This window comes from Rhincodon typus, chromosome 8 (genome assembly GCF_021869965.1).
Source record: "Rhincodon typus isolate 14 chromosome 8, sRhiTyp1.1, whole genome shotgun sequence".
Taxonomy (NCBI): Eukaryota; Metazoa; Chordata; class Chondrichthyes; order Orectolobiformes; family Rhincodontidae; genus Rhincodon; species Rhincodon typus.
This window is the reverse complement of record NC_063339.1, coordinates 43527531-43547637: the sequence shown is the minus strand read 5'-3', so window position 1 is coordinate 43547637 and position 20107 is coordinate 43527531. Positions and strand designations below refer to the sequence as shown.

Sequence of the window (20107 nt, the reverse complement as noted above, 5' to 3'; positions counted from 1 at the left end):
CCCTGTCTCCCTCCCTGTCTCCCTCCCTGTCTCCCTCCCTGTCTCCCACCTGGAAACTGATGTCCATTTCACACCTACCGACTCCCACAGCTACCTCTCACCCACCTTCCTGCAAAAAGGCCATCCCCAATTCCCAATTCCCTCGCCTCCGCCGCATCTGCTCCCGAGATGAGGCATTCCGCTCCCGAGATGAGGCATTCCACTCCCGGACATCCCAGATGTCCTCGTTTTTCAAGGACCGCAACTTCTCCTCAGTGGTCGAAAACGCCTTCGACCGTGTCTCTCGCGTTTCCCGCAACTCATCCCTCACACCACCAACCCGCAATAACAACCAAAACAGAATCCCCACCAACCTCCCAATCCAACGCATCATCCTCCGACACTTCTGTCATCTGCAATCTGACCCTGCTACCAAAGACGTTTTTCCCTCCCCACCCTTACCTGCTTTCAGGAGGGACCACTCTCTCCGTGACTCCCTCGTTCGCTCCGCACCCCCATCCAGCCCCACCACCCCCAGCACTTTTCCCTGCAACCGCAGCAAGTGCTACACCTGCCCCTACACCTCCCCCTCTCACCCCCATCCCAGGCCCGAAGAAAACCTTCCACATCCAACAGATGTTCACCTGCACATCGACTAATGTGGTATACTGTATCTGCTGTTCCCGTTGTGGCCTCCTCTACATCGGGGAAACCAAGCAGAGGCTTGGGGACAGATTTGCAGAACACCTACGCTCGGTTTGCAACAAACAACACCACCTCCCAGTCGGAAACCATTTCAACTCCCCCTCCCACTCCTTGGACGACATGTCCATCCTGGGTCTCCTGCATTGCCACAATGATGCCATCCGAAAGCTGCAGGAACAGCATCTCCTATTTCGCTTGGGAACCCTGCAGCCCAATGGTACCAATGCGGACTTCACAAGCTTCAAAATCTCCCTGCCCCCGACCGCATCCCAGAACCAGTCCAGCTCATCCCCGGCTCCCGAACCATTCCTCCCACCTCAAGCCCCACCCCCATCTCCTACCCACTAACCTCATCCCGCCTCCTTGACCTGTCCGTCCTCCCTGGACCGACCTATCCCCTCCCTAACTCCCCCACTACGTTCACCTTTACTGGCTCCAACCTCGCCTCTTTGACCTGTCTGTCTCCTCTCCACCTATCTTCTCCTCTATCCATCTTCTATCCACCTCCCCCTCTCTCCCTATTTATTTCAGAATCCCCTTCCCCTCCCCCATTTCTGAAGAAGGGTCTTAAACCGAAACGTCAGCTTTCCTGCTCCTCTGATGCTGCTTGGCCTGCTGTGTTCATCCAGCTCTACACCCATTTATATATAGTCTGCTTTCTTCCAGCCAGCCAACTTCTATGCACTCTTATATGTTTCCTCCTTGAAAATTGCTACTTTGCAGAATGATCTTTTGTGTGAAACGTGAAATCCCTCCTGGAAATCTAAACACAGTGCATCAATGGTCTCCCCTTGTGACCACAACGAAGGTTATCTCTTCAAAGAATTCCAGTAAATTTGTCAAATTTGATCTGCCTTTCACAAAATCATGATGACTATTCCTGATTACCTTGAGTTTTTCCAAGTGCCCAGTTTTAACTCGATGATTAATTCCAGCACTTCCCCAGAACTTTCCCCCACAACAGATATCAACTTAACTGGCCTTGGGTTCCTTTTCTCGTTCATCATCCTTTCTTGTGGAGCGTTGTTATATTTGGAACCTTTCCAGAATCTAACCGGTTTTACCTGCAGCTTAATCATCAAATTAATAATTGAGTCAAATATTTTCTTTTACACTTGTTTAGAATGATGGAATCGCTGCCTAGGCCAGCATTTGTTGCACATTGCCTTCAACTAAGTTGCTAGGTCAGTTAAGAATCAATCACATTGTTGTGGGTCGGATTTCACATGTAGGCCAGTCTAATAAGGACAGCGTTTTCCTTTCCCAAAGGACATTAGTGAACCAGATAGGTTTCTGTGACAATCAACAATGATTACATGTTTGCCATCAAACCAACCTTTTTAAAATTCTAGACTTTTATTGAATTGACATTTCACCATCTGCAATAGTAGGATTCAAAGCCATGTCCCCAGAACATTACCAGGAGCTCTGTATTACCTATCTAGTGGTGTTATCACCATGGCACCACCCCCTCTTGCAACCACAAACACTTGGTGCATCTATGTTTGCCCTGGATTACATTGTACAACGTGAGAGATTCTGGATGTCAAGCTTAGCTCATCATGCACTCTGCCATTCCCAATGTAATAATTAATAATTGCTAATTAGTTTTATAATTAATACAGCCCACGGCTTCTAATAAGTTTCAACACTTCATAGTATACTTTACCATATTGATGAAACAATACTCCTAAAACTGAGAACTTCTGGTTTCTAATAATACAATTTACTGACTTACCTGCTCCTTCTACAGCACAAAATAGAAACATAGAAGGTAGGAGCAGGAGGAGGCCATTTGTCCCTTCGAGCCTGCTTTGCCATTCTTCACGATCATGCGTGATTGTCCAACTCAATAGCCTAATCCTGCTTTTTCCTCCTAATCATTGATCCTATTCACCCCAAGTGCTATATTTAGTCGCCTGTTGAGTACATTCAGTGTTTTGGCATCGACTAATTTATGTGGTAATGAATTCTACAGTCTCACCACTCTGAGTGAAGAAATGTCTCCTTATCTCCGTCGTAAATTGTCTACCTCGAAATCCTCACACTGTAACCCCTGTTTCTGGACACACCCACGATCCTCCCTGCATCTACCCTGTCCAGTTCTTTTAGAATTTTATAAGTTTCTGTGAGATTCCCCCCATTCATCTGAACTCTAGCGAAAACAATCCCAACCTAGTCAATCTCTTCTCATACGTCACACCCGCCATGCCTTGAATCAGCCTGGTAAACCTTCTCTGCACTCCCTCCAAAGCAAGAACCAAATGTTGGAGGCTGGGGGGAAAAAATACCCAAGGAAGATGCACTGCTGCCATGCCTTTCAGTACAATTTTACCTCTTGTGGTAAATCTTGCTTAACACATCCCTTTCCCCATGTACTAAATTCCCACTTTTAAACCAAATTCTCAGATATGCTCGCTCAGGTGAAGTCTCTTCCACACTGACCAGTGCACCCCAACTGGTGCATGCTTTTAACATGTTCTGTGTATGTCATAACATAGTCATGCAGATGTAATGGTAAACAATACACTGTATCCAAACCTATTTCCTTCAAGGCTGAAGGTGATGGGGAGCAATGTTTACAAAACAGCATATTCTAATTACTATGATCGCTGCTACTATTGCACAAATAGTCTTGTTAAATAACAATTCCAAAGGTTTCTGATTCCCCCCATTTATTTTTAGTCTGCAAAACAGCATTTATACACTGGAATTGTAGATTAGCAACTTAAGTTGCTTTTTTGGGCTAAATATATTCCTGTAATTGGTCTGAATGTTTTAAACTGAAGCCTTGGGTAATTTGAATGTTATTTAATTCAAATTAAGCTCAGTATCTAAAAATGCAAAGCAACTTTGAGCTTTGCTAATTACTTGTATGAAATACTTGTGTCAAAGAAGCAAAGACTTGATTGTTGCTATCTCGGTCAGTAAAATAAATGATTTGCTCTTCAGTGTGTATAATTAAGGGGGGCTGTGTAGGTGGTATTGAGTAAAGAATTATGTGCATGTAGAATAATATGGCTTCAGACCTGGGTGGATATTATTTTGGCCCCACTCTACCTATTAGCCGAGCAGCAATTTTGCATTACATAGTTTTCAAGCTTCTCCTAAACTCTGTAGCACCCATTGTGGATTTGTTGGGAGAATATCAGTGAATTCCACTCTGAGCAATAGACTTATAATATCATATGTCTAACCCAGCAAACAAGTTATAATGTTGAAACTACAAAATTTAGATCCCAATGCAAAATTGTTAGCAGATTAAAACTTCATAAGTCGTTTATGCATGTTTAAAACTGACATTTGGTAAACTTGTGGATATTAGACTTTGACACTGAACTGCTTTCAATGAATAACTATTGTTAAATATGTTTTCTAGTTCTCTCAGGCCAGACGCAACACAGCCCTCTGAAGCGTTCAGTATCTCTTACCCCACCAATCAATGTGCCAAATCAGCCTCTAGGTCATGGATGGATGTCCCATGAAGACCTGCGAGCAAGGGGACCTCAGTGTATCCCATCAGACCATGCTCCCCTCTCCCCACAGAGTAGTGTTGCTTCCTCGGGTAGTGGTGGGAGTGAGCATCTTGAAGATCAAGCAGTAACACGTAATACATTCCAAGAAGAGGGCAGTGGCATGAAAGGTGGGTAATTATTGTTAGAATGATGTTGATTGAAGAATACATATTGCCGAACAGGTAGTGCAAAAATGGAGAGGGAGTACTCCTGTTGTATTGTTAATGTTCTGATGTATTGTTATTCAATACTATAATGGATTTTTATCGTGAGCCTTTGTGCTGAAATGTTGACTTTGTTCGAAACTTCAAGGATTACATAACTCTGGATACAGACACCAGATTGTGATGTAAACGAACAATGTGTGTCTACAGCTGAATCAAAATCAGAAAACTTTGGTGAAGAAAATAAACAAGTGAATTAGTGAAAACTTGCACAACAAAGCTATCAATTTTCATTGTTACTAATAGTTTTTGATTCTTCAACATGCAATGTGTCATTTTCTTCTCCTATTCAGTGGAGCATAATATGAAGTTGTAATAGCCAAATGACAAGTCAAATACTAGTAGGTGTAGAACAGAGCAAAGAAGCATTTTTTTCTAAGATAACTGTTCAAAACGTATGGTGCTTTTGTTAGATAGAAAGTGGATTCAGTGGCAATAGGCAATTAATCTAGAAAACTAAGTGTTTTGTAGTAAGATAGCAATGGTAAGTGTGTCTTTTTGAATGTAATGTCTCATTGAGTTTGCAGATAAGTTTTTTTTCCATTACAAATAATCTACATTATGTAGGTATTAACATGCACATAGCTGTTGTGAAAGACAAATCCTTATTCATATTTTACAGCACCATAACTGCTGCTGATGAGCAGCAGAACAATTTTAAATTCATCTTCCTGATTGTTAGTTAATGATGTCCTTGCCTTTTGGAATGCATAAGATGCATTTGAATTCAGTATCCATATTTGACTTATATGTTGTCAAAATTGAAGTTTTTTTAAGATCAGTTGAATGTCAATTCTGGGCTCTGTAGTACTACGCTTGTATCTTTCAAAAGAACAGTCATGACTTTACATTCCAACTTTCTGTGGCTGAAACTAAATTGAGATCGAGATAATGTTTTTATTTAGCTGACCAACCTGGCACAAATCTCAATTGTAGCGATGCTAAAATAACTATTGTCAAAAGACATTACCTTGGTATCTAACAGTAGCTGTTTGTGGTGTGTGACTTTTCGGCAAGTTTCTCATCGCTGTATACTGTTTTCTCTCCTGGCATATCAGTACATTAACAGCTCAGGACAATTAGCTTTCAATAGTTGCTATATGATGATATACCCAATTAAAAGTCACGCCAAAATGTTGAAAATATGCGTAGCCAAATGCTTTGGAAATTGCAGCAAATCTCTTGTGTTTGTAAGAAATTGTAGCAGCCGAGACTAAAATTATCCAAACTATGGTTCTGAAACAGACCTAACAACCTTGAAATATTGGAAGATGACATTGAAAGAACTTGATGAGACAGAAACCAACATTGAGGAGCAAGAGTGTTTTTCAGAACACTGCACAGAATATATTGAAAAGGGCATGCAGTTGATTTGCTCCTACATTGTTTACAATGAATAATTGTTCAATCTTCAGGAGGGCTCAGGTGTTTCAGAAAATAAGCAGACGCTCTTGCCAGGTCTGGTATATTTACAGTCAAGACTAATAATGTCACCAAGGTTCTCGGGTAGAAACCAGACTAGTTCTTTTAGGCTAGTGCAGGAAGGATACCGGTAAGATGGCTTGAATTGTTCTCAAATTTACTTGTAAATGTTTAAAAAAAAGTTGTATGGTTGAATTGTGACAGTGCAATCCTCCAGAAGGCAACAGTATGCCTTACAATCTGGCATGGCTATATGGGGGTTCTTGGTTGTTATCTTTATGTAGCAGCACTGACTTCTGGTATGTTCACGTTCTTGTTGGTCACTGGATAACATTAAACTGCTGAAGCATTTTATTTTTGACAAGTTAAAGTTATGTAGGCACCCTCTGGCTGGCATATTTAAGGAATGTTGGGATGAGGTTTACGTTTTCATCTTTTGGTGATTAAAGATGAGTGCTAGCGGTCGAGATTTTTAGATTTGGAGAGCTAAATTCCACATTAAGATTTTTTGTGCAGTAGAAATTGTTCAAAAGCCCAATTTGGAGGCTGCTGCCGTAAGTGCTCAGTTGAGAAAGGAAAGCTAGTAATTTTAATTGTTTTACTGTGTGTGAACTAAATCAATTGTGACCAGAGAGTAAGGCAGGAAGATTGGTGAGAAGTTTGACTGAAGCTTGCTAGTGAAATCTTTTCGTTGAAAAATTCTTGGGTGATAATGCACCATCTAAATCTATCCAAAAATGCTTCACGTGCAATGAATTACTTCTAAGTACAGTAAATGTTCTACAGCGTGAAGAGGAGTAAAAACTGGTTCCAAAATGCACATGTCTGTATGTGGACACATTCAAATAGTTAAAACAATACTGGCACTTGTCTGCAAAAAAGTGAGTAACAAAACCTGTTGTGAAGGCTTGGAGCTGTCTTTAGGTGACACACCCACTCTCCCACTTGTCGGTGCAATCAACTGCACCCTTTCTCGCCACTGCACCTCCACAAACTGCCACAATGTATAAAATCCCAATTAGACCAAGGTGACCAATTTTCCTGAACGACAAAATGAATTCGCACCATGTTTCTTCACGAACAGGAAATAACTACTAATTGTTTCACACTAACTTAATCAAATAACAGAGGAAAAAACATTCCTACTTCACTTTTTTGTGCGATTTAATAACCCTTTAAAAACCACAAACACACGCACGCGCGTTGATTAAGACCAACAGACGTAGGAGCAAGTTTTATGCTATTCAGCCCATTGATCCCACTCTGTCCTTCAACATGATCATGGCTGATCCTTTCTCTTAGCATGTACCCCAGTCTTTCTCCATGCCTCTTGACACCTTTTATTCTCTAAAAATCTATTAATTCTTAAATATATTCAGTGACTTTACCTGAAACAGCTTTCTGTGGGTGAGAATTCCTTAGACTCACCATGCTTTTTGAGGAAAGAAAATTCTTCTCATCTTCATATGAAATGGCTTACTACATATCCTGAGTCAATATTCTGGACTTTCTAGGCAGAGGAGACTTCATCTCTGCACCCAGTCTGTACAGCCCTGTATGAATCATTTAACTTCTCAAAATGACTTGTGTTTCTGTTACAAATATGCTTTCTCTCGGGTAAGGAGATCAAAAGTTCCCACAATACTCCAGATTTAGTCACAAAGTCTCTTGTACAGCCGCAGTAAAAATTACTTGATGTTGTACTTAAACCCCACACCGATGAATGCCAGCATACCATTGTCTGTTCTGAAAAAGGGTCACACTAGCATCTTAAATGTTTACTCGGCTTTCTCTCCACAGGTGCCAAATCTTTCCAGCAATTTGTTGTTGGTACCATTTATCTCTTCAACTGCTTCCTCTGCTAATGTGCTTGTTTTCAAAGGCAGGTGTACAGCACTCCAAAGTTCTTTTGTAAGTGAACATTTCCCAGGCAATTTGCATTTAAACGATACTCATCCATTCTATATAAAAACCGAAAGAACTGCAGATGCTGTAAATCAGGAACAAAAACAAAGTTGCTGGAAAAGCTCAGCAGGTCTGGTAGCATCTGTGAAGGAGAAAGACAGAGTTAAAATTTTGGGTCCGGTGACCCTTTCTCAGAACTGATAGTGGCTGGGAAAACGTCAGTTTTTATGCAGAAAATAGAGAGGTGGGTGGGGTCGGGAGTAAGCGATAGGATAGAGCCCAAAGAGAGAGAAAGACAGTTGGACAGACAAAGGAGTTGGTAATGATCAGGCTGGGAGGGTGAATAGTTGTTAATGGGGACTGTCAGTGACTAACAACAGGGGGTGTGTAATGGCAGGCTATGTGGTAACAAGGCCTGGTGTGGGATAGGGGCTGGGACGTGGGAAAATTTAGGCCCTAAAATTATTGAACGCGATATCGAGTCCAGAGGGCTGCAAGGTCCCCAAGCAGAAAATGAGGTCTTGTTCTTCCAGCTTGTGTTGGGCTTCACTGAAACACTGCAGCAAGCCAGAGACACAGATGTTGGCCAGGGAACAGGGTGGTGTGTTTAAAGTGGCAGGCAACAGGTAGTTCAGGGTCTTTTTTGCGAGCAGAATGTAGATGTTCTGCGAAGCGGTTGCCAAGTCTATGCTTCATTTCCCCAGTATAGAGGAGACCACATTGTGAGCAGCGAATGAGGGAGATAGGTTGGATTTGGTGAGAGGGGCAGAGAAATTGAGGCGACTAATGTCATGTCAACAGTTCTCAATGAAAAGATTCTGGGAAGTGCAGGTGAAGTATTGCTTCACCTGGAAGGTATGTTTGGGCCCTTGGATACTGGGGAGGGAGGCGGTAAATGGGCAAGTGTTGCACCTTTGCAGTTTACAGGGGAAGGTGCCGTAGTGCTGTGGGGATGTGTTGGGGGTGAAGGAGGTGTGGACCAGGGTGTCCCAGAGGGAACGGTCTCTGCAGAAGGTGGACGAGGGAGGGAGGGGGGAGGGGAATATGTCTGGTGGTGGCATGTCGCTGGAGGTGACGGAAATGGCGTCTGATGATCTTCTGGATGTGGATGCTGGTGGGATGGTAGGTGAGGATAAGGGGAACACTTGCTGTTGTGGGAGGGAAGAGAAGGGGTGAGGGTGGAAGTGTGGGAGATGGGTCGGACCTGATTTGAGGGCTCTGTTGACAACGGAGGTGGGGAATCCTCAGTTGAGGAAGAAGGTGGACATTTCGGAGGCTCCCTCGTCGAAGTTGGCCTCATCTGAACATATGCGACGGAGGAACTGAGAGAATAGGATGGAGTCTTTACAGGAAGCAGGGTGTGAGGATGTATAATCCAGATAGCTGTGGGAGTCAGTGGGTTTGTAACGGATATTAGTGGCCAGTCTATCCCCAGAAATGGAAACAGAAATGTCGAGGAAGGGAAGGGAGGAGTCAGAGATAGACCAGGTGAACGTGATGGCAGGATGGAAATTGGACGCAAAATTGAAGAAGTTTTCCAATTCCGGACGAAAGAGGGAAGCAGCACCGACGATATCATTGATGTATCGGAGAAAGAGTTGTGGGTGGAGGCCGGAATAGGACTGGAATGAGGAATGTTCCGCATACCCCATGAAGAGACAGGCATAACTAGGGCCCATGCGGGTACCCATGGCAACCCTTCTTACCTGAAGAAAATGAGAGGAGTTGAAGGAGAAGTTGTTGAGGGTGAGGACAAGCTCGGCCAAGCGGAGGAGTGTATAGGTGGGTGGCGATGGTTCAGGTCTTTGCTCCAGGAAGAAGCGGAGAGCCCTAAGACTCTGCTGGTGGAGAATGAACGTGTAAAGGGATTGCACGTCCATGGTAAAGAGGAGGCGGCTGGAACTGGTAAACTGGACATTTTGAAACCAACGTAAGGTGTCAGAGGAATCGTGGATATACATACACAGGGATTGGACTTTGGGGAGATTACTGAGTCAAGGTAGGCAGAGATGAGTTCTGTGGGGCATGAGCAGGCTGAAACAATAGGTCTGCCCGGACATTCCTGTTTGTGGATTTTTGGCAGGAGGTAGAAACGAGCTGTGCAGGGTTGGGGGACTATTAGCTTGGAAGCTGAGGGGCGGGGAGATCACCAGATGTAATGAATTCAGTTACCGTGGTGGATACGGTAGCCTGATGTGCCATGATGGGGTCATGGTCCATGGAGGTATCTGAGAGTTGGCGCTCAGCCTCTGCAAGGTAATGGTCAGTACGTCAGACTACAACAGCACCACCCTTATCAGCAGGCTTAATGACAAAGTCAGGGTTAGATCTGGGTGCAGTCAGTTCGGAGGGAGATAGGTTGGATTTGGTGAGAGAGGCAGAGAAATTGAGGCGACTAATGTCACGTCGTCAGTTCTCAATGAAAAGATCGAGTGCAGGTAAAAGGCCGGAGGGAGGGGTCCAGGTGGAGGGAGAGCGTTAGAGTTGGGTAAAGGGGCCTGTGGGACAGGGAGAGGACTCTTGTCCAAAGAAATGAGACGGAGGCGAAGACAGCGGAAAAAGAATTTGACGTCATGTCGTGCCCGAAATTCGTTAAGGTGGGGACGCAGAGGAGTAAAGCTGAATAAAGCTCATCCATTCTATTTTTCTTATTGAAGTGGACTAGTTCACATTCATCCATATTCTCTCCTAGAGGTGGCATGGTGGCTCGGTGGTTAGCACTGCTGCCCCTCAGGCACCAGGGACCTGAATTTGATTCTACCCTGACAACTGTGCGTGTGGAGTTTGCACATTCTCTGTGAGTTTCTTCCCACCGTCCAAAGGCCATTATGGAGACTTGGATAACACGGGGCAGGAATGGTTGTTGGATGTTCCGGGGTTCAGGTGCTTCAAAAGAAATAGGGAGGGAGGTAAAAGAGGTAAGGGAGTGGCATTGCTAATCAGGGATGGTATTACAGCTGCAGAAAAGGAGGGTGTCAAGGAGGGTTTGTCGACTGTGTCACTATGGGTGGAAGTCAGAAACCAGAAAGGAGCAGTCACTTGATTAAGAGTTTTCTATAGACCCCCCAAGTGCAACAGAGACACTGAGGAACAGATTGGGAGGCAGATTTTGGAAAGGTGCAGAAGTAATAGGGTGGTTGATATGGGTGACTTCAACATCCCTACTACCAACTGGAACCTCCTAAGTGCAAATAGTTTGGATGGAGCAGATTTTGTCAGAAATCCTTCCTGGACACACCTGACTCATTATGTCGATAGGCTGACTAGAGGGGAGGCCATATTGGATTTAGTGCTAGGCCATGAATCAGGCCAGGTGTCCGATCTCTCGGTGGGAGAGTGTTTCGTGATTGTGATCACAACTCCCTGACCTTTACTATAGTCATGGAGAGGGATAGGAGCAGGCGGTATGTGCAAGTATTTAATTGGGAGAGGGGGATTTACAATGTTAATAGGCAAGAACTGCGTAGCAAAAATTGGGAACAGATGTTCTCAGAAATACACGACAGAAATGTGGAGGTTGTTTAGGGAGCACTTACTGCAAGTCCTGGATAGCTTTGTCCCATAGAGGCAAGGAAGGAATGGTAGGGTGAAGGAACCTTGGATGACAAGACATGTGGAACATCTAGTCAAGAGGAAGAAGGAAGCTTACTTAAGGTTGAGGAAGCAAGGATTGGAGGGCTCTAGAGGTCTACAAGGTGGCCAAGAAGGAACTGAAGAAAGGACTTAGAGTGAGAAAAAGGGGGTATGAAAAAGCCTTGGCGGGTAGGATTAAGGAAAACCCCAAGGCGTTCTATGCTTATGTGAGGGACAAGAGGATGGCCAGAATGAGGGTAGGGCCAATCAGGGATACTGGAGAGAACTTCTGTGCAGGGCCGGAGGAGGTAAGGGAGATCCTTAATGAATACTTTGCTTCAGTATTCACCAGTGAGAGGAACTTTGACTTTTGTGAGGACAGCATGAAACAGGCAGATATGCTCGGACAGGTTGATGTTAGGAAGGAGGATGTGCTAGAAATTTTGAAAAACATGAGGATAGATAAGTCCCCTGGGCTAGTGGGATACACCCAAGGTTTCTATGGGAAACGAGGGAGACATTGCTGAGTCTTTGGCATCCTTACTGTCCACTGGAGTAGTACCAGATGATTGGAGTGTGGCAAATGTTATTGCCTTGATCAAGAAAGGAAATAGGGATAATCCTGGGAATTAGACCAGTCAGTCCTACTTCTGTGGTGAGCATATTATTGGAGAGGATTCTGAGAGATAGTATTTATGATTATTTGGAAAAGCACAGTTTGTTTAGAAATAGTCAGCATGGCTTTGTGAGAGGCAGGTTATGCCTCAAGCCTTATTGAATTCTTTGAGGATTTGACAAAACACATTGATGAAGGCAGAGCAGTGGGTGTGGTGTATAGGGATTTTAGCAAGGCATTTGATGAGGTTCCATATGGTAGGCTCATTCAGAAGGTAAGGAGGCATGGGATTCAGGGAAATTTGGCTGTCTGGATACAGAATTGGCTGTCTAATAGAAGACAGAGGGTGGTAGTAGATGGAAAGTATTCAGCTCAGAGCTCGGTGACCAATGGGGTTGCGCAGGGATATGTTCCGGGACCTCTGCTCTTTGTGATCTTTATAAATTATTTGGATGAGGAACTGGAAGGGTGGGTTAGTAAGTTTGCCGATGACATGAAGGTTGGTGGAGTTGTGGATAGTGTGGAGGGCTGTTGTGAGTTGCAACGGGACATTGACAGGATGCAGAGCTGGGCAAAGAAGTGGCAGATGGAATTCAACCCAGAAAAGTGTGAAGTGATTAATTTTGGAAGGTCAAATTTGAATGCAGAATACAGGTTTAATGGCAGGATTCTTGGCAGTGTGGAGGAACAGGGGGATCTTGGGGTCCACGTCCATTGATCCCTCAAAGTTACTACCCAAGTTGATAGGGTTGATAAGAAGGCGTATGGTGTGTTGGCTTTCATTGGCAGGGGAATTGAGTTTAAGAGCTGCAAGGTTATGTTGCAGCTCTATAAAACCGTGGTGAGATTATACTTGGAATATTGTGTTCAGGTTCTGGTCGCCTCATTATAGGTAGGATGTGTAAGCTATAGAGAGGGTGCAGAGGAGATTTACCAGGATGCTGCCTGGAGTGGAGGGCAGATGTTATGAGGAAAGTTTGAGGGAGCTAGGGCTTTTCTCATTGGAATGAAGAAGGATGAGAGGTGACATGATAGAGGTGTACAAGATGATGAGTGGCATTGATAGAGACTTTTTCCCAGGGCGGAAATGACTGTTATGAGGGGGCATAATTTTAAGGTGATTGGAGGAAGGGAAAGGGGAGATGTCAGAGGGTAGGTTCTTCACACAGACTGGTGGGTGCATGGAATGCGCTGCCAGTGATAGTTGTAGAGTCAGATACTTTAGCGACTCTTGGATAGGCACCTGGATGATAGTGAAATGTAGGGTGTGCAGGGTAGTTTGATCTTAGTAGGATAATAGGTTGGCACAACATTATGGGCCGAAGGGCCTGTACTGTGCTTTAGTGTTCTATGTGCAGGTTAGGTGGTTTGGCCATGCTAACTTGCCCATAGTGTCCAGAGATGTGCAGGCTGGGTGGATGAGCATGAGTAATGCAGGCTTACAGGGATAGAGGAGGTGGGGGGGCAGTTAGTCGAGTCTGAGTGGGATGCTGTTCAGAGGGTTGATGTGGACTAGATGGTCCAAATGGCCTACTTCCACATTGTAGGGATTCAATGATGATTTACCCGCTGACTCAACGTGTCTAAGTTGCCCTAAATTCTCTCCCCTATAATTTGCTTGCCAATGTAACCGGTCCACAGTCAATGCCAAATCCCTAGCCCTGCACTCATCCCTGGAACATCTGGACAACAAGGACACCTATATCAGGCTCCTGTTCATTGACTACAGCTCTGCCTTCAACACCATTATTCCCTCCAGACAGATCTCAAAGCTGTATGACCTTGGTCTTGGGTGTGCTGTTTGCAACTGGATCCTCAGCTTTTTGATCCACAGACCGTAATCAGTGAAACTTGTGCAGAGCTGCAGTTATCAATAACACTCTGCACTGGAGCTCCTCTCACCCCAGGATGCTACAGCCCCCTACTTGTACTCCCTTTACACTCATGAATATGTTGCCAAATTCCAAACAAACGCCATCTACAAGTTTGCTGACAAGACCACTAGTAGGATGGATATCTGATAACAACAAGTTCAAATATAGAAGGGAGATCGAGGGCTTGGTGATGTGGTGCAATGAAAACAACCTCTCTCTGAATGACGACAAAACTGAAGAATTGATTACTGGCTTCAGAAAGAAAGGAGAACACGCCCCCATCTACATAAATGTAACTGAGGGTGGAGAGCGTCAAGTTCCTTGGAGTGATGATAACTGACAACCTATCCTGGACTTCCCATCTAGGTGCAATGGTCAAAAAGGCACAACAACGCTTCCTGTTCCTCAGGCGGCTCAGGAAATTTGAGATGTCCATAAGGTTCCTCACCAACTTCTACAGATGCACCATTGAAAGCATACTGCCTGGGTGCTTTCTAATATGGCAACTGCTGTGCCCAAGACTCTAAGAAACTACAGAAGGGTGGTGTGCACAGCCCAGACCATCACGGAAACCAACCTTCCATCCTTGGACTCCATTTATACGGCAATCTGTCGCGGAAAGGCTGCTGACATCATCAAACACCCATTACCCCACCCCCCCCAATCCCCGTTAATGATCTCCTCCTACCTCTTCCGTCAGGCAGAAGACACAGAAGCTTGAATATGCACCAGCAGATTCAGGAGCAGCTGCTTCCCAGCTGTTTTTAGACTGATAAATGGACTCTGTAGCCTGAAATAATACTGAGCTTGCTACCGTTGATCTCACCTAGCGCGCACCCTGTGCAATGTAACCTGTATGTCTCTAAGTTGTTTTGATCTGTACATCCTTGCTTACGATGATCTGCCTGTACTGCTCGTAAACAAAGCTTTTCACTGTACTTTGGTACATATGACAAATCAATCAAGGGAGGTTCAAAAGAATAAAGGGCTTCTCATATGAGGAATGGTTTAGGGCTCTGGGTTGGTACTCGAGAGTTTAGAAAGATGAGTGGGGATCTTGTTGAGAATTACGGAATGCTGAGAAGCCAGGATAGAGTGGATATGGAGAACATTTTCACTAGTAGGAGAGACCAGAACCCGAGGGCACGACCTCAGAATGAAGGTATGACCTCTTAGAACTGAGATGAGGAATTTCTTCAGCTAGAGTAGCGAATCTGTGCAATTCGTTGCCACAGAATGCTGCGGAGGCATATTTAAGAGAAAGATAGGTTTTTGTTTAGTAAGGGGATCAAAGTTTACAGGGTGAAGGCAGGAGAACATATCAGTCATGATCTAATGGCAGCGCAGACTCAGTGGGCTGAATGGCCTAATTCTGCTCCTATGTGTTACGGTCTTATGGTTCACAATGTATGATGTATCTAACATTGTTTAAAAACAATAGCTTCGAGCAACTGGTGACGGGAAAATAAACCAGCTTTCTTCAGTTTTTTTTACTGCAGGGCCAAATAGCACCTTCCTTTCCAAAGGTCCGAAAACTTCTGACGATTTCGTTCACACCCTGCTCAGTTACCTAGAGACAATCTTAGTTTGCAGACAGATGATGTTTGTCATCGACCAACTGGGAAAAGACAGGTTAACCGGCTCATTAAGAAGGCGTACAGGACACTTGCCTTTATCAGTTGTAGCATAGATTATAAGAGCACAGGGGTTATGTTGCTTCTGTACAGGACTCCAGTTATGCCACAACTGGAGTATCGCACGCAGTTCTCGTCACTACACTTGTCGGAAGAATGTCATCGCGTTGGATGGGGTGCAGAGGAGATTCACTAGAATGTTGCCTGGGATGAAGAGAGGCTGGATAAACTTGGGCTCTTTAAGAGCAGAAACAGCTGAGAGGGCCTTGATTGAGCTGTGTAAGACTGTTGATGCAAAGCAGCTGTGTCCCTTTAACAAGGCATAACTTTCAGGTGAAAGGCAGAGGTTTAGAGGGAATTTGAGGAAAAGCTTTTTCACCCAGAGAGCGGTGGGAACCTGGAATGCAGTGGGTAAGAAGTGTCAATGGTGTGGGACGTATGAATGGCATCAAGAGTGGCAAAACTGTTGAACAGAGTTCTGAAAGGGATAAGACATGCTGGGGTGTAGGAAGGGTTGAGCGTTTTTGTCGGGGGTCAGGGAGGGTGAACAATGTTGGTGTACAAAGGGAGTGCAGCAAGTGCTGCAAAGTGTCAGGGTGACTTATTGATGGGGAAGAATGAGAAATAATTATAGTTAAATGCATTTAAAAACTCATCCAAAGTCTAACCTCAAGTGGTATGTCTTCAGCATGAGAGGTAAAAGTGGCATGGTGTCATTTAGAATTGTCAATATGCCTTCAATTTCCAGTGTGAGAAGGCTGCTGTTTCAAACAAGGTCAGTGACATTCACTTTGGCTCCACTGCTGGCTGATAATTCCAGAGATAGTAGGAACTGCCGATGCTGAAGAATCTGAGATAACAAGGTGTAGAGCTGGATGAACACAGCAGGCCAAGCAGCATCAGAGGAGCAGGAAGGCTGACGTTTCGGGTCTGGACCCTTCTTCAGAAATGGGGGAGGGGAAGGGGATTCTGAATACATAGAGAAAGAGGGGGAGGTGGGTGGAAGATGGATAAAGGAGCAGATAAGTGGAGAGGAGAGGGACAGGTCAAAGAGGCGGGGATGGAGCCAGTAAAGGTGAGGAGTTAGGGTGGGTGGTTGGTCAGTCCAGGGAAGACGGACAGGTCAAGGAGGCGGGGATGAGGTTGGGAGGTAGGAAGTGGGGGTGGGGCTTGAGGTGGGAGGAGTGATAGGTAGGAGAAAGGACTGACGGGTTAGGGAGGCGGGGACGAGCTGGGCTGGTTTTGGGATGTGGTTGGGGGAGGGGAGATTTTGAAGCTTGTGAAGTCCACATTGATACCATTGGGCTGCAGGGTTCCCAAGCGGAATAGGAGATGCTGTTCCTGCACCCTTTGGGTGGCATCGTTGTGGCACTGGAGGAGGCCCAGGATGGACATGTCGTCCAAGGAGTGGGAGGGGCAGTTGAAATGGTTTGTGACTGGGAGGTGTAGTTGTTTGTCGCGAACCAAGTGTAGGTGTTCCACAAAGCGGTCCCCAAGCCTCCGCTTGGTTTCCCCGATGTAGAGGAGGCCACTTCTGGAACAGTGGATACAGTATACCACATGAGCAGATGTGCAGGTGAACATCTGTTTGTGGAAGGTCTTAGGGCTTGGGTTGGGGGTGAGGGGGGAGGTGTAGGGGCAGGTGTAGCACTTCCTGCGGTTGCAGGGAAAAGTGCCGGGGGTGGTGGGGCTGGTGGGGAGTGCGGAGCGCGGAGCGGACAAGGGAGTCAGGGAGAGAGTGGTCCCTCGGAAGGCAGATAAGGGTGGGGAGGGAAAAATGTCTTTGGTAGTGGGGTCAGATTGCAAATGGCGGAAGTGTCGGAGGATGATGCGTTGGACCCGGAGGTTGGTGGGGTGGTACGTGAGGACGAGGGGGATTCTGTTTTGGTTGTTATTGCGGGTAGGGGATGCGAGGAATGAGTTGCGGGAAATGAGAGAAGCGGCCGAGGGCGTTTTCGACCACTGGAGGGGAAGTTGCGGTCTTTGAAAAACGAGGACATCTGGGATGTCCAGGAGTGGAATGCCTCATCTCGGGAGCAGATGCGGTGGAGGTGAAGGAAATCGGAATAGGGGATGGCCTTTTTGCAGGAAGGTGGGTGAGAGGAGGTGTATTCTAGGTAGCTGTGGGAGTCGGTAGGGTTGAAATAGATATTGGTTTCCAGGTGGTTGCCAGAGATGGAGACAGAGAGGTCCAGGAAGGAGAGAGAGGTATCGGAGATGGTCCAGGTGAACTTAAGGTTGGGGTGGAAGGTGTTGGTGAAGTGGATGAGCTGTTCGAGCTCCTCGTGGGAGCACAAGGCGGCACCGATGCAGTCATTGATGTAACGGAGGAAGAGGTGGGGGATAGGGCCAGTGTAGCTTCGGAAGAGGGATTGTTCCACGTATCCTACAAAGAGGTAGGCATAGCTTGCACCCATGGCCACCCCCTTTGTCTGTAGGAAGTGGGAGGAATTGAAGGAGAAGTTGTTGAGGGTGAGGACGAGTTCAGTTAGGTGGATAAGGGTGTCATTGGAGGGGGACTGGTCGGGCTAGCGGGACAGGAAAAAGCGGAGGACCTTTAGGCCATCTGCATGGGGAATGTAAGTGTATAGGGACTGGGCGTCCATGGTAAAGATGAGGTATTGGGGACCAGGGAATCGGAAGTTTTGTAGGAGATGGAGGGTGTGGGTGGTGTCACGGACATAGGTGGGGCGTTCCTGGACCAAGGGGGAGAAAATGGAGTCGAGATAAGTGGAGATAAGTTCAGTGGGGCAGGAGCAGACGGAGAGTGGGTCGACCAGGGCAGTCAGGTTTGTGGATTTTTGGGAAGGAGATAGAAACGGGCGGTGCGGGGTTGGGGAACGATGAGGTTGGAGGCTGTGGGTGGGAGATCACCTGAAGTGGATGGTCTGGGAGATGATGTTTTGGTGGTCGGGGGTGGGGTCACGATCAAGAGGGCGGTAGGAGAGAGCTGGCGTGTGGCCTCGGCAATGTAGAGGTCAGTGCGCCATCCTACAGCTGCGCCTCCCTTGTCCGCGGTTTTTATAATGAGGTTGGGGTTGGAGCGGAGGGTTGCATGTTCTGTGGGGGAGAGGTTGGAGTGGGTGAGAGGGGTGGAGAGGTTGAAGCGATTGATGTCTCGACGGCAGTTGGAGATGAAGAGGTTGCGGGAGGGTAGGAGGCCTTGAGGGGGTGTGTTGGAGGTGGGAGAAGGGGTCAGTACAGAGCGGGTTAGGTTCACGATTGAAGAAGTAAGTGCGGAGGTGGAAGCTGCGGAATAACTGTTCAACGTCCAAGCGTAAGCGGTATTCGTTGATGTTAGGGTGGAGGGGGATAAAGGTGAGCCGTTTATTCCAGATTTTTTTCTAAATTAGTGATCATTTTACAAATGAATGTCAATTTCTTAGATTCTCAAAATCTTCCTAACAATATTTAGAAAATCTCTAGTCTGTCTGGATGGAAAGGTCTCCTTGCATATGTAATCAGATAACTCCGTTTTGGAGTTTGGGATGTGTGTCAGATTCTTTTGAATATGGGCTTTTTTTTTTTAGAAACGGTGCACTGAGGTACAGAAATATTGGGAAAAATGTTAACCAGAAAGTAGCATCACTTGAGATACTGTGTAATTTTCAACTTTAAAAAATCTTTCATTAAAGGCAGGCAATACTGCTGAGGCTGACATTTGTTGCTCTACTCTAATTTGCTTTGAAGGTGCTGATGCCTTCTTGAGCCACTAACCCACTGGAATGTCCACAAACTGGTTAGGAGTTCCAGGATTTTGATGCAATGAGGAAACAGCAACACTGTTACAAGCCAGTGGGACTTGGAGGAGAACTTGCAAGTGTTAGTTCTGCTTTCATGTCCTTCTAGTTGGTAGAGGTTATAGTTTTGGAGGGCAATTTTGAAAGAAGCTTGGTAAACTGCTAAAATATCCTCATACGTGGCACACACTGCTAGACTGTGCTTCAGTGATGGGGGAAAGTGAATGTTTAAGATGTTAGATGAGTATATCAATCAAATTTGACTTGGATGGCTTTGAGCATCTTGAGCGCTGTTTTGCATCATAGTCTCTCGGAAAGGAAAGCGTATTCCATCACTTTCGGACTTCTATCATATAGGTAGATGGTGGGCTGACTAGGAAGACAGGATACAAGTTACGTATTGTAGAATTCCTAGCCTGTATAATTTCTGGTCAACTGTATACCCAGGAAGCTGCGGGGATTCGGTGATCATAATGCCATGAAATGTCAACGGGAGATGGTAAGACTTTCCTGTTGGACGTGTAGTGTGTGCATGTTACTTGCCGCTTATCAATCAAAGTCTGAATGATGTCTTTGTCTTGCTGCACATGAACACGAGCCGTAACTCATATCCATCTTTCTACTGTCCCGGAAGCTTTCATAGGAGCAGAGAGGCTGACGTTTCGGGCCTAGACCCTTCATCAGAAAAGGGGGAGGGGAAGGGGGTTTTGAAATAAATAGGGAGAGAGTGGGAGGCGGATAGAAGAGGGATAGAGGAGAGGATAGGTGGAGAGGAAACAAACAGGTCGAAGAGGCGGGGATGGAGCCAGGAAAGGTGAGTGTAGGTAGGGAGTTAGGAAGGGGATAGGTCAGTCCAGGGAGGACGGACAGGTCAAGGGGGCGGGATGAGGTTGGTCGGTAGGAGATGGAGGTGCGGCTTG

At 45.7% G+C, this 20107-nt stretch overlaps 1 protein-coding gene across 1 annotated transcript in view; it reads left to right on the top strand.

Moving 5' to 3' along the window:
- The window catches only part of samd4a (sterile alpha motif domain containing 4A), a 111927-nt gene that overhangs the window by 81580 nt on the left and 10240 nt on the right, over window positions 1-20107 (top strand). Inside the window, exon 4 of the mRNA XM_048600114.1 lies at window positions 4064-4327. Coding sequence (XP_048456071.1) covers window positions 4064-4327 — 264 coding nt within the window. The remainder of the gene's footprint in view (window positions 1-4063; window positions 4328-20107) is intronic.